General features: G+C 45.6%; 1 protein-coding gene across 1 annotated transcript in view; it reads right to left on the reverse strand.

Annotated features, from left to right (window-relative positions):
* LOC144762474 (adhesion G-protein coupled receptor F1-like) overlaps positions 1-13,363 on the reverse strand; it is a 208,032-nt gene that overhangs the window by 97,559 nt on the left and 97,110 nt on the right. Inside the window, exon 4 of the mRNA XM_078647688.1 lies at positions 6,562-7,941. Coding sequence (XP_078503814.1) covers positions 6,562-7,941 — 1,380 coding nt within the window. The remainder of the gene's footprint in view (positions 1-6,561; positions 7,942-13,363) is intronic.

A 13,363-nucleotide genomic window follows, 5' to 3' on the forward strand; every position in this document is an offset into this window, starting at 1 on the left:
TGGACTAAAAGCTACTTCTTATTTCCTTGTCTAGATATTTATTGCTCGTGACTTCTTGCTCATATATTATGCTTTTCATTTTTTATACGAATGTAATGTAATTATCTCACCATGTCTCTACTTCCATCCCTGTAAAGCGCTCTGATACCCTTGGGTCTAGCCAGCGCTATATAAAACTGTTTAAATAAATAAATAAATAATCTCTCAAGAGCAGCTGCTTCTACCGTGCAGCAAAATGAAATCTGGCTCTCTGGCTGACCCTCTCAAAGCCAGATGAATTCAGGAAAATCCTGCTGGTGCTTTTGGCACCTCTGGGCCAGGTGATTAATAGGTCTCTGGCCACGGCAGTTGTTCCCAGGGCATGGAAGCACGCCAGGGTGGTACCTCTGCTCAATAAACCCACCCTGGACACATCTAAGACAGAGAACTTCCGCCCCTTTTCCCTCCTGCCATGGGCGTCTAAGATCACCAAGGCATACATCAATTCCTTATTAACAGATTTCCTGAACACCAACAACATCTTAGACCCCTCCCAGAATGGCTTCCGTCCTGGCTACAGCACGGAGTCAGCACTTCTGGCTGTGACCAAACATCTTCGGACTGCAGTAGATGCCGGGCCCACTTCGGTACTGATATTACTGGACCTTAGTGCGGCATTTGACACGGTTTCTCATTACATCGTGTTGTGACGTCTGGGAGAGGTAGGCATAGTAGGCCTCGCATTTGATTGGCTCTCTTCGTTTCTCGCAGGGAGGACGTTTCAGGTGACAGCCACCGCTTTTGGCTCCGGTGTTCATACAATCAAACAAGGGGTGCCCCAGGGCTCCTCCATGAGCCCACTACAAGAATTTTGGCTGATTTGTTGCTGCCATATGTACAGACTTGTCAACTCCGTTCCTTGGGGCAAAACTTGGTAGTGGTCCCCCGGGTAAGGAGGGCGCGTGCTGGGGATGCTCGTTTCGCACTTTGGCGGCACAACTCTGGAACTCGCTTCCTGTACAGATACGCAGCTTGAACAACTACCTAGTTTTCCAGAAGACAGTTAAAACACTTTTTACCTCTGTTGTAGACCACCCTGCCTCACCACCGTTTGTCTCTCACTACAGTCAGCGCTGGGACGCCTCTTTGGTGGGGCAGCTATTGCGCTTTATAAATATTACAGCATAGCATAACATACCGTATGACTGGTAGACGAGTGAGTATGCTCAACTACATGCCCCAGAAGCCTACGGGGCAGTTACAGGACGTGGTGTCGGTAAACAAATGCTGACGGAGGGCAGGATTTAAGCCCCTCCTCAACGCTCGCTCAGTGCTTGACAATCACTTTAGTGAGCTTATCCCTTGTGAAAAGTTATTCCCTTGACATCTGCCTTTGCAGAACCCGAGTACCTGAATCTTCCCAGCGCCCGACAAAAGCGTAAGTATGTGCTCTGTTTCCTTGGCATGGCTGTCCTGCTGTTGAGCTCTTCCCGGCAGCTTGTTTTCGGAGCTGCACCTCCGGACTGTGAGTGAGGCTATGTCCATCGTCGGCTCTAGCTTTTCTTGTAAATACTCTCCTTTCAGTCTGAAGGGGGCCATGGGCAGTGCGGGGAGCGGTTTCCCATGCTGCCGGTTATTTTTGTAACATTCCCCTGCTTCGGCAGCTCATGTGAAGGAACAAGGAGCTACTGACTCCTCAGAAACCCAGATAAGTGGAAAAGTATTTTTTTTGTGCTTTTCTGTATCTTTCCTTTGGAACGTTCTTGCCGTGATATTTGGAATCCCTCCCTATATTTTTAATTGTGGATTCTCCTGGAGGAGAGCATTGTCTTTGAATGTCAGTGGTATTTTCCAGAGGTGTGCCTCTTCACAAGCTCATGTGGACAATGATAAAGTGTGCCTGTTTCTACGGTAATGGTGTGCTGCATGCAAAAGAATGTGAGTACCAGAAACAAGGGGTATTACCGAGATAGGGTATATGTGTGTGACCACTTCTAATAACGTGCCTCCTTTCTTGAATGCAGGGTGTTTTCACACGAGTCTGAGGTTCCCCTACAAACCGCCGGTGATCCATGGTAATCCAGAAGGTCTCTGGACATGTGCTGCTTCATTAATTCAGCAGCATTTGTTGTTTTCTCCCTTTCCCCTTTCTCCTCTGTGTGCTTACATGCAGGGCAGTGATCTTGCTGCACTCCTTGTGTCACAGCATTGAGGGGAATCGAGGTCATTGCATCCGTCCATCATCTCCGCTGGACGACTCAACAGGTCAGTAGCATTCTATATTGACCTAGCCTGACACAACACAAGAGTACTGTGCATGTGTGATTAAATCGGAATTCTCTCCTGAGTCTCTGGATATGAGTAGTAGGTCAAAGTTACCACTTTGGATCACAGCTGAAAATAGTGATCAATTTCAATTGAAAGTTGTATTATGAGATTATTGATGCTGAAACTGAAGTAAAGCTATATTACAAAATGTTACATTTTATTTAAATATGTTTCTATCAAATCAACTAAATTAAAATAAAACGAATTGTGGTGTATTAAATTACATGAAATTATGTTTTAATAAAATAAATGACAATATAACGAATTGCAATTATTCTTTCTCGAAGTGTCACAGTCTAGAATGGATTTGGGGATGTTGTGAGAATGACATTGAAGAGTGGAAATACATTTGAATAGGAACATTTATATCCTCATTTCCCAGAGGTTGTTTATGCTACACTGTTACTTAATATTTTAAAAGGAGTATTTGGTAATGGAAGCCTTTTACACTGTTATAGTTAATGTCTGGTGAGCAACGGAACAGGCCCCATATATATTGTGTTGATAAATATACATCAGTTAATATTTTTCTAACAAACCTTTGCTTTAACTCTTTTAGTATTCAAGTTTAGATTGAGACTGCACAAAGGCAATATAAATCATTTTCTAATTCAAACATAATTTTCTTGATATCATCCAGAATCTATTGGGCCAATTCACTAGAGCATTTTTTTATTATGTCAACTTCTCCTCCATGAATACTCTTTAACATACTTTTGTGTGCCTTTGTGAATCATCCCTCAAACATCTAACTCTCTATCAGTAAAAGTACACAAAGGGCACAATCCTTTCTCTTTCAACTAACTATATAAGAATATCTTCTGAGCAACCACCTCAAGTGCATCCTGATCAACACCCGCTCCGTCAACAGACACGCCGTGGAACTCTGGAACCTCCTCGACGCTACATCACCGGACGTCGCCTTCCGCACAGAAACCTGGATGAACGCCTCCTCTGCACCCGACATCGCCATCGCCATCCCGGATGGGTACAAGATCATCAGGAGGGAGCGCATCAGCCAGACCGGAGGTGGTATCGCCATCGTCCACAGGAACACCATCCGCATCACGACCGACGCCAACGACTCCTTCGCCGCAGCCGAACATCTCCACTTCCAGATTCACACCGACCCTAAGACGACCCTCAGAGGCACCCTCGTCTACAGACCCCCGGGACCACGCACACAATTCAGCGAAGACATCACAGACTTCATCAGCCCGCACGCCCTCCCCTCCACCGACTACATCCTCCTCGGGGACCTCAACTTGCACCTGGAGAACAACAAGGACCGCAACACCACCGCCCTGCTGGAAAACCTCGCCAACCTCGGACTCAAGCAACTGGTCAACACCCCCACCCACTACGCCGGCCACACGCTTGATCCCGTCTTCTCTTCCAGCAAGTACATCACCTTCAGCCACGCCACCGGACTCCACTGGACCGACCACAGCTGCGTCCACTTCCGCTTCAAAAGATCCACGACCCACCACCACCCGCAACAGGTACCTCACAGGAATTGGAGCAAGATCACCGCAGACCAGCTCACCACCTCGCTCAGCCAGAGCCCACCCGCCAACACAACGGACCCCAACGAAGCAGCCCGCAACTTCACACAGTGGCTGACCGCCTGGGCCGACGACCTCGTGCCACTAAAGAACCCTCCCAGCAGACCCAGAAGCAAGAAGGCATCCTGGTTCATTACGGACCTCAAGGACTCCAAGAAGACCTGCCGCACCCTCGAGAAAGCCTGGCTCCTCGACCGGACTACCGACAACATGACCGCCCTCAAACACGCTACCCGCAAGCACCACCAGCTCATCCGCACCACCAAGAAGAAATCCCTGAAGGAACGACTGGACAACAACACCCACGACAGCAAAAAGCTCTTCACTATCGTCAAGGAGTTCTCCAACCTCAGCACCGGCACCAATGACATCACTCCATCACAAGACCTCTGCGACTCCCTCGCCTCGTTCTTCCACCGCAAGATCGCCGACATCCACAACAGCTTCGGCGCCCCACCCACGCACCCAACCGTCGAACTAACGCCCCCGACCGCCACCCTTCGCACCTGGACGACGGTGACCACCGAAGACACAGCCCGCACGATGAACACCATCCACTCCGGATCACCGACCGACCCCTGCCCACACCACATCTTCAACAAGGCCGACTCCACCATCGCACCCCAACTCCGGAACATCATCAACGCCTCCTTCAACACCGCCACGTTCCCGGAGAGCTGGAAGCACGCCAAGATCAGCGCCCTCCTGAAGAAACCTACAGCGGACCCCACCGATCTCAAAAACTTCTGCCCCATCTCGCTCCTCCCTTTTCCTGCTAAAGTCATCGAGAAGATCGTCAACAGACAGCTGACCGCCTTCCTCGAGACGAACGGATCCCTCGACCCCTCGCAGTCCGGCTTCAGAGCCAACCACAGCACCGAGACTGCCCTCATCGCAGCCACCGACGACATCCGGACCCTGCTCGACAAGGGGGAAACAGTGGCCCTCATCCTCCTGGACCTCTCCGCTGCGTTCGACACGGTCTGCCACCGCACCCTAGTCCAGCGCCTCAGCAACATCGGTATCCAAGAGAAGGCACTGGAGTGGATCATCTCGTTCCTCGCCGGAAGAACACAAAGAGTCCGCCTCCCCCCGTTTCGCTCCGAGGCCACCGAAGTCATCTGCGGCGTCCCGCAAGGATCTTCACTCAGCCCCACCCTCTTCAACATCTACATGAAACCTCTCGCAGCCATCGCACGCCAGCACAACCTCAACATCATCTCTTACGCCGATGACACCCAGCTGATCCTCTCCCTCACCAGAGACCCCGACACCGCCAGAACCTGCCTACACGAAGGGATGAAAGACGTCGCCGAGTGGATGAAGGACAGCCGCCTGAAACTGAACTCGGACAAGACGGAAGTCCTCATCCTGGGATCTTCGTCCTCCGCCTGGGACGACTCCTGGTGGCCCCCAGCCCTGGGCACCGCACCCAAGCCAACCAACCACGCACGCAACCTGGGCTTCATCCTGGACCCCTCCCTCTCGATGACCAGACAAGTCAACGCCGTCTCCTCATCGTGCTTCAACACCCTGCGTATGCTTCGCAAGATCTTCCGCTGGATCCCGACCGTGACCAGGAAGACTGTCACCCAGGCACTCGTCACCAGCCGACTGGACTACGGAAACGCCCTCTACGCCGGAACCACAGCCAAGCTACAGAAAAGACTCCAGCGCATCCAGAACGCCTCCGCCCGACTCATCCTGGATGTCCCCCGACGCAGCCACATCTCCAGCCACCTGAGGAACCTGCACTGGCTCCCCGTCGACAAGAGGATCACGTTCTGGCTCCTCACCCACGCACACAAGTCTCTCCACGACCTGGGCCCCAAGTACCTCAACGACCGCCTGACCTTCTACTCGCCCACCCGCCAGCTACGGTCCACCAGCCTCGCCATCGCAGCCGTACCATGCATCCGAAGAGCCACCGCCGGAGGAAGATCCTTCTCTTACCTGGCTGCCAAGACTTGGAACTCCCTCCACATCCACCTTCGGCTGACCCAGGACCATCTCGCCTTCAGGAAACAACTCAAGACCTGGCTGTTCGAGCAGTAGCATACCCCTCCCCCCAAGCACCTTGAGACCCTCCCGGGTGAGTAGTGCGCTATACAAATGGCATGATTGATTGATTGAGTATTTACATGTTAGTCCTATTTTAGTTGTTTTGGGACAAATTTAAAAAGGCATGTAAGAGTAAGTGAATGTGTAGTACGGGAGTACTACTTTGAGCACTCCAAAATGCCTTAATAAATAGGACATTAACAATTTTTTTTTACTCTACCTATCAAGTTCTCCGGAACATGTAAATATAAGTATAGGAGTATTTATACTTGATCATTTAAAAAAGTAAACATCCTATGACATGATATTTCACCAATCAGGTGTTTCTGAAGCAAAACATTCAGCTTGACTGGAGGTTATTGAGGACGTTGCAGTATAGATTTCTGCTACTAACAGAATTATTTTATAAAGTTAGCCTGGAAGATGGGGGAATGCTCACATCAATGGTTTGCCCTGTCACACTCACTTTGAATCATTGATGAATTCTTGTTTTATTTATCTACTTCACTTTCTTTTATTGATTATAATACTCTGTGAGATTGAAAAATTAAGGCAAGCACATTTCTATAGGTTGATATGTTGCTCAGAGAAGATTTTAACAAGGCAAAATGTAGTTTGAAATTCTTACCTGTAGTGAATTAAGTATAGAAAATATAATATGCAGTGCCAGAACTGGAGCATCAACAGCTACTATGGAAAATCCGATTGCCCATGTAAGACCCAAAATTGGAGACAAAATTGCAATTCTTTTTCCAGTTTGCAGGACAATGTTTCTCTCCTCTTGTGCTCCTTCTCCTATTGTAGGCCTCTGTACCTTTATAATGACAAGCACCAGTATCATTAAATTTAAGGAAACAGCAAGAAGTGCTGGCAGCACAAAGGCAAGGAGTGCTCTGCTCTCATCCCAGCTAAGCCAACAGGCATCTTTCCTCATGTAGGCCTTGGTTGGGCCAGTGCTAATTAACGTGATAACACTGATAACCAGCGGACAAGCGTAACCAATGCTGAATGCGATGCACATCATGCGATTCCTTCCCAACTCATGGAAAATTAGGACTGTACGGTAGAAAATAAGGAGCCCCAAAGTAAGCATCCAAAAAAACAAAGACAGATAGAAGAAGTGAATGAAGAATGTGGCGGATATGCAGGAAGCCTTTTGGTTGCGGCTTGCAACGTTCTTTTGTGCCCATTCTGTATTGATAGCAGCTACGATGAACCAGATGTCGGCTATCAGGAGCGACAGTGATATGTTGACGATACAGACGTGGCGCATGAATGATGTCTTCCGTTTCGTTACATGCCTCCATACCAAAGCTTCAACAATGAGGCCCAGAATCAAGCTTCCTACAGAGATGGACACTCCAATATTGGCAATATAGCTGAGGATTACATCTGAAGGTGTTGTTGCGGACATTAAGATTGAGAATGAGGTAAGGTGAGAACATCTGCATACAACCGCTGTGTCAGTTTCATTTTCAGGAAAGCAGCCATTGTTGTTCCATGAGGTGACAATGAAGTCCCAGAAGACACAATTCACTTGCCACAGACTATTATTGATTTTCTGAAATGTTAGTGAAACATCATTGATCAGCATGTTTTCTTTGACAACTACTGACATTACAAGTCCATTGACCCAAAAATGTTTGTTCGAGTTTTTCGGCAAAATTCTTCTTAAAGTAGGATAGGCAATGCTTACAAGAGTGGAGCCTAAAGGGAGCCTTTGAATTTGTTCTTTTGGTATGAATACCTCTCCGGTAACATTAAAATCAGCATTTATAAACGCAGCACTGTAGCCCGTCAGACGATTGTTTTGATTTACTTCAATAGCCTTTACTTCAATGAAAGGCTTGCATATGGTGAGTTGATGATTTTGGGAGGGCAATTGTTTAGCAAATTTTTCCACTGATTGTAAAAGCTGGGAACTGGCATCTTTTTCACTTTCAAGGAGTATTGTCCAGTTTTGCACTGTATTAGTGTCCAATATGTAGTTCACCGTATCAATAAAATCCTGCAAAACAAAACAGTTAGTTTCTTGGCAGAGTATCCATCGCAGCAATTATTTGAGGTGCAGTCTGCATGTGATATAAGACAGATTTTAGGTTAAGGTGTAACAAACTGTTTACTGGCATGCTATATTTGTCGATGTTTATGACTTTGTTATTTTCTGTGATGCATAGGCTCATGTTTCCCACCACCTAGGTGACTTTGCACAATAATTGTTTTGTTTTTTATTTGAACATTTTTTTTATTTGATTGTGAAACATTGATTTTACTTTCGAGGGCATCGATATATTTTTACCTACTAATTCACAAGGCTCTAATATGCTACTAATACAATTACTGTGCCACTTTAATATGTATAGATTACATCATATTTAAATCTACTGTTTGAATCCATGATACCTTGATAAATACCTAACTGCACTTCAGTTCATTTAAACAACTAGAATAACATAAACAAATGAGACACTGGCTTGCATTTTTTGATGATGTTACAAGATCAAAACGATACGTGTGCTTGCAATAATGCTTTCAGTAATAACATCCATAGTAAATGTTTCTTACTTTTAAGGCAAATGTTGCATCAATCAGTCTGAAATTAAACAGGCTAACAGGAGAAGCTCCAAAGAGGTACTTGCTTTAAAATAGTAGAGAAAATATCGAGAAATGTCTTACAAATAACTGAAACAGAACTCTTAAATATAATAAAATAAACATCAAAGGCAAAATCGATTACAACTTTCACTTTTTAAGTGATCTTTGCACATTTTCTCTAAATAATGATGAAGCTCCCTCTTTATATTGTAATAAAGGTACCTAAAATTAAACAATAAAACGTGCTAGATGCATTATGAAAGACACTGTCAAAGTAAAATCAATTTCCAAAAGTGTAGGTATTAATATTCCAAAACTGTGGTTTAACAAAGCTTCACATGAATTTGTGAAAGAAAAAGATGATATGGAAGAGGGTTGGGACACCGGAAAGGCAAGAAGGTATCTTGCAAAAAAGCCAGGTGGTGTAATACTCCAGTTTGTTCCCTCAAAGTTAGGGGACAATTTGCGCAGGTGATTGCCCCTGTGCTTCTCTTTGTGCATCATCCAGGTGCTACAGTGACAAAACAAACAGGACAGCCTATGTACTCTCTCAGTCAATATGTTTTGTGGAGTGGATCATTCAAGTGTCAATTTCACAAACCTGGGGGCATATTATCAAGGACCGGTGTTAAAATTATCGCCATTTTATCGGCAGGAAACTGCAGATAAAATGGCGATAATGGGCTTGATAATACGCCCTTGTTAATTGCCATAGACGCCCATGTTCTGGTGTTAACATGGGCTTCTCTGGGAATTAACAAGGGCATATTATCAAGCCCATTATCGCCGTTTTATCGGCAGTTTCCTGCCGATGAAACGGCGATAAATTTAACACCGGTCCTTGATAATATGCCCCCTGGTTCTTAAATCTTCAGTTTTCATTGAAGACACAATGTTGCTTGGAAAAAAAGGGACTTATCAATGAAAAGACCTGTACATTCCTGCCTGAACATACTTTTACAGGGTTTTTCTATAGGCAAACATTTTTAAAAGTGCTCCAAAAAGCTGCCCAGACGTAGGTTTCAGGTGGGCTTTTAGGATCTGCCATCTTCCATAGAATGAGGTCTGTCTGAATCCTGACATCCTTAGGGTGGTCTTCCCCCAAACTTTTTGCCTTCTTGGCTCCAATTTTGTTGATCTGGGTTTTGTTGTCTTTAGGACTCTGGGCACTTAACCACTGCTAGCCAGTGCTAAAATGCATGTGTGTTCTCCCTAAACATAGTTTGATTGGCTTATGCACAATTGGCATATTTAATTTACCTATAAGTCCAAGTAAAGTGCACAACATCTGCCCCGGCCTGTAAATTAAATTCTACTTGTGGGCCTGCAGCACTATTTGTGCCACCCACTTAAGCAGCCCTTTAAAACATGTCTCAGGACTGCCACTTCAGAGTCAATGTGTGCGGTTTACACTGCCTTGTCGACTTGGCATTTAAAACCCCTTGCCAAGCCTTAACCTCCCTTTTTGTTGCATATATGGCACCCCTAAGGTAAGCCCTAAGTAGCACATAAGGCAGGGTACTCTGTAATTAAAAGGTAGGACATGTCCTTTTAAGCTTTACATGTCCTGGTAGTACAAAACACTCAAATTCGTTTTTTCGCTACTGTGAGGCTTACCCCTCCCATAGGTAAATATTGGGGATTCCTTGTTACATCTAGTAAGCAGTAATTCCCAATTGGAAGGAGGTTGAGCTTTCATGTTTAGTACCTATGGAATTGTCACAATACATCCTCTTTAATGGTTAATTCAAATGTATCATTACAATTTTAAAAATGCCACTTTTAGAAAGATGGCATATAGATGCTTTAAGTCCAGTGTGCCTGCAGAATGTCTCCAATACACGTCTGGGGGGCTGGGGACAGCTGGACATTGTACATTCCTTGTAGACAGCGACACAACATGGGAGCTTAGGTATGACTTGATGGGCCTTCCATATCCTGATGGGCCATCCTGGGCAAGCTGGGAAGGAGGATCCGGGAACAGCCTCCCACTTACACCTGAATAGGCTGTGTCCTGTCCACACACAAAGGACTGCTTAACCCCCTGTAGTGAGTCTGGAACCAAGACAGGTCTGTGCACTTTAAAGTCCTTCTTTGAATTCTCCCCCACTTCAAAGGCACAACTATGTATAAGAACTGGACTTCTGACCATACCACGCCAGTACACTTCTGGACCTATGGATAGTTTGGGAGTGAGAAGGACTGCTGTGCTGCTGAAGGACTGCCACTCTTCTGGAGTGCTGCTCTGGAAGAAGTTCTTTCTTGCTGTGCTGTCTGCTGCCCTCTTTGCCTGGGTGAGAAGAATTGGACCCACATCACTTGAACCCAAAACTGGAGTTACCCCCAAGGGCTTGTTGGCTTGCCTTCTGTTCTGAAATCTCAGGGACATCAAAGACTTTCAACTCACCTGCCTCAACACTGGGACTCTGCTATCTGTGACTATGCCCTGACAAGTGGTGCCAATCCATTCCTGGGCCCTTGGACGTGGGTTTAAAGTGCTGCTCTAGGAGAATCCACGCATCACACATGACGGAAACTGATACATCGCCACCGTTGTGAGGACTGACACTGATGCATCGCCGAATGCACAGCACAGTGACACCATTCCTGACGCATCTTCAAATTTGAGCGGCCAAGTGCCAACGCATAGCCTTTACCCCAATCAATCAATCAATCAATCACAGCATTTATATAGCGCACTACTCACCCAGAGGGTCTCAAGGCGCTAGGGGGGGGGGGGGTCCGCTACTGCTCGAACAGCCAGGTCTTGAGTTGCTTCCTGAAGGCGAGGTGGTCCTGGGTCAGGCGGAGGTGGGTCGGTAGGGAGTTCCATGTCTTGGCGGCGAGGTAGGAGAAGGACCATCCTCCTGTGGTGGCTCTTCGGATGCGGGGGACGGCGGCGAGGGCGTGGCCGGTCGATCGAAGCTGGCGTTTGGGAGCGTAGAAGTTGAGGCGGCTGTTGAGGTATCCTGGGCCTTGGTTGTGTAAGATCGAAGATGATGCATCACCTATTCTGGACCTCGTATTTTGGCTTCAATGCCAATGCAACTACGGTACTTTTCAGCGGGCAAAATGGTATAGTCCAAAGCTCTGTTTTTAATATAATATCAGGGCCATCGGTGGTAATATCACTGAAAATACAAGATTTAAAACAAATATTATTGTCTTCGTGTGCTTGTGGAAGACAATTTCTATGGACTGGAATCTAGAGAATGCTAATGTGATTCTGTATTTTACTGACCTCTGCTGGTCGTTTTCTATCAACAAAGTTAAATAGAGGCAGTTGCCAGAAACTTTTTTAAAAAGACAGTCCCTCAGCAGAAAGCAATTCTGGTATTTTTCTGACCTCTACTGGACTTTTTTTTATTAAGACAGTTAAATAGAAGCAGTTGAACAGAAAAAAAAGTCCCTAAGCGGAAGCAGACAAGTCCTAGGGCTGATCTCCAGAGCCCACAATGTACATACACATACAAGTATATACTAATATATAAGTATGTACAAAAGTATATAGAAGAGGTCTCAAAAATTCGACCTAAAAATGGTTCAGTATCCAATTCTCTACCAACATTCACAAGCATATGGATGTATGTCAGTACAACGCGATCTTTTAGATCGCGGTACATGACAACGCTGCCATTACAACGCAAGTCGTTACAACGACTTGCGTTGTAGGGCATGGATTGTGGATTATTATAATTTTATATTCCAACACCAGTCCACGTAACAGTAGGGAAGGTGTTGGAATATAAAATTGCAATATTCCTTATACAACAGCGCCATCCAGCGCAAGTCGTAGTAACGACTTGCGTTGTAATGGCATCGTTGTAAAGGCATCGCGGTATTTTCACCGCGTTGTAAACGATGTTCCCCCAAGCATATGTACCCAGTAATCCTTTATTCCAAGTAGTACATTCTCATCACTATGCTGACCAAATCGAACATTCTTAAGTAATCACAATAAACAGTCAAACTTCTTATGGTCTGACCCCCAGACTCGTTTTGATTTATAAATTATGTTTTTAAAAATGTTTGCAAACAAAAACTTGATTGACCCAGTGCTTACACATGACCCTCATCATCTGCACACATCCGCTCAGATTAATTAAGGCTCTGCACCATCTCTAAGTGATACAAAGCAAGACCAAGCAATACGATGATATTTACTTTGCTGTGCAAAATGTATTTTGTCCTTGAAAGTACACATTTCTCAGCGCAAAAAGCTTTTTGTGCCACTTTGCATCAAAGGGGCATTATTGGGCTGTTACCTGAGTGGAACAGTACAGATAACCATATGTTTTGACACAAAGCCTAATCTGATAAAATAGCCAGACCAATCGCTGCCTCAAAAACGAACGCCTCCTTCAAGCAGACCTTAACAAGGTAAAATGTTTTAATTCCTCAAAAATCAAGTGTGTTTGCGATCCTTTTGAGTTTCTCTAGCCATAGTAATGTATACTGGATGGGTGTGTTTCCAGTAGAAATCCCATGCTAAACAATGCACACTCACCTGTGCACCATAGTATAAGACTGTCAGTTGTGCACATACTTTATTTACAGTAGAAATGCAGGGCATGATAGCAGCAGAAACCACATCATACTGGATATTGCTTTGAGCTTTCTTTTTGAATGGTGCAATGCACCACAGCAAATTTGGTTACTGTGGTACACTGCACAAACAAGCAGTAAATCTGCCACACCGTGTATTGCACTGCTGACTTTGAATGTTCTGCCCTTTGAATGCTTGAACTACAGCTGACATTGCTACATTTATTTGGTATATGCTTTCCCAGCCGGTGGGGAGAGCTTTGTGTGGCTTTACCTTACCTTTGGTTAGG

This window comes from Lissotriton helveticus, chromosome 6 (assembly GCF_964261635.1).
Source record: "Lissotriton helveticus chromosome 6, aLisHel1.1, whole genome shotgun sequence".
Lineage (NCBI taxonomy): Eukaryota > Metazoa > Chordata > Amphibia > Caudata > Salamandridae > Lissotriton > Lissotriton helveticus.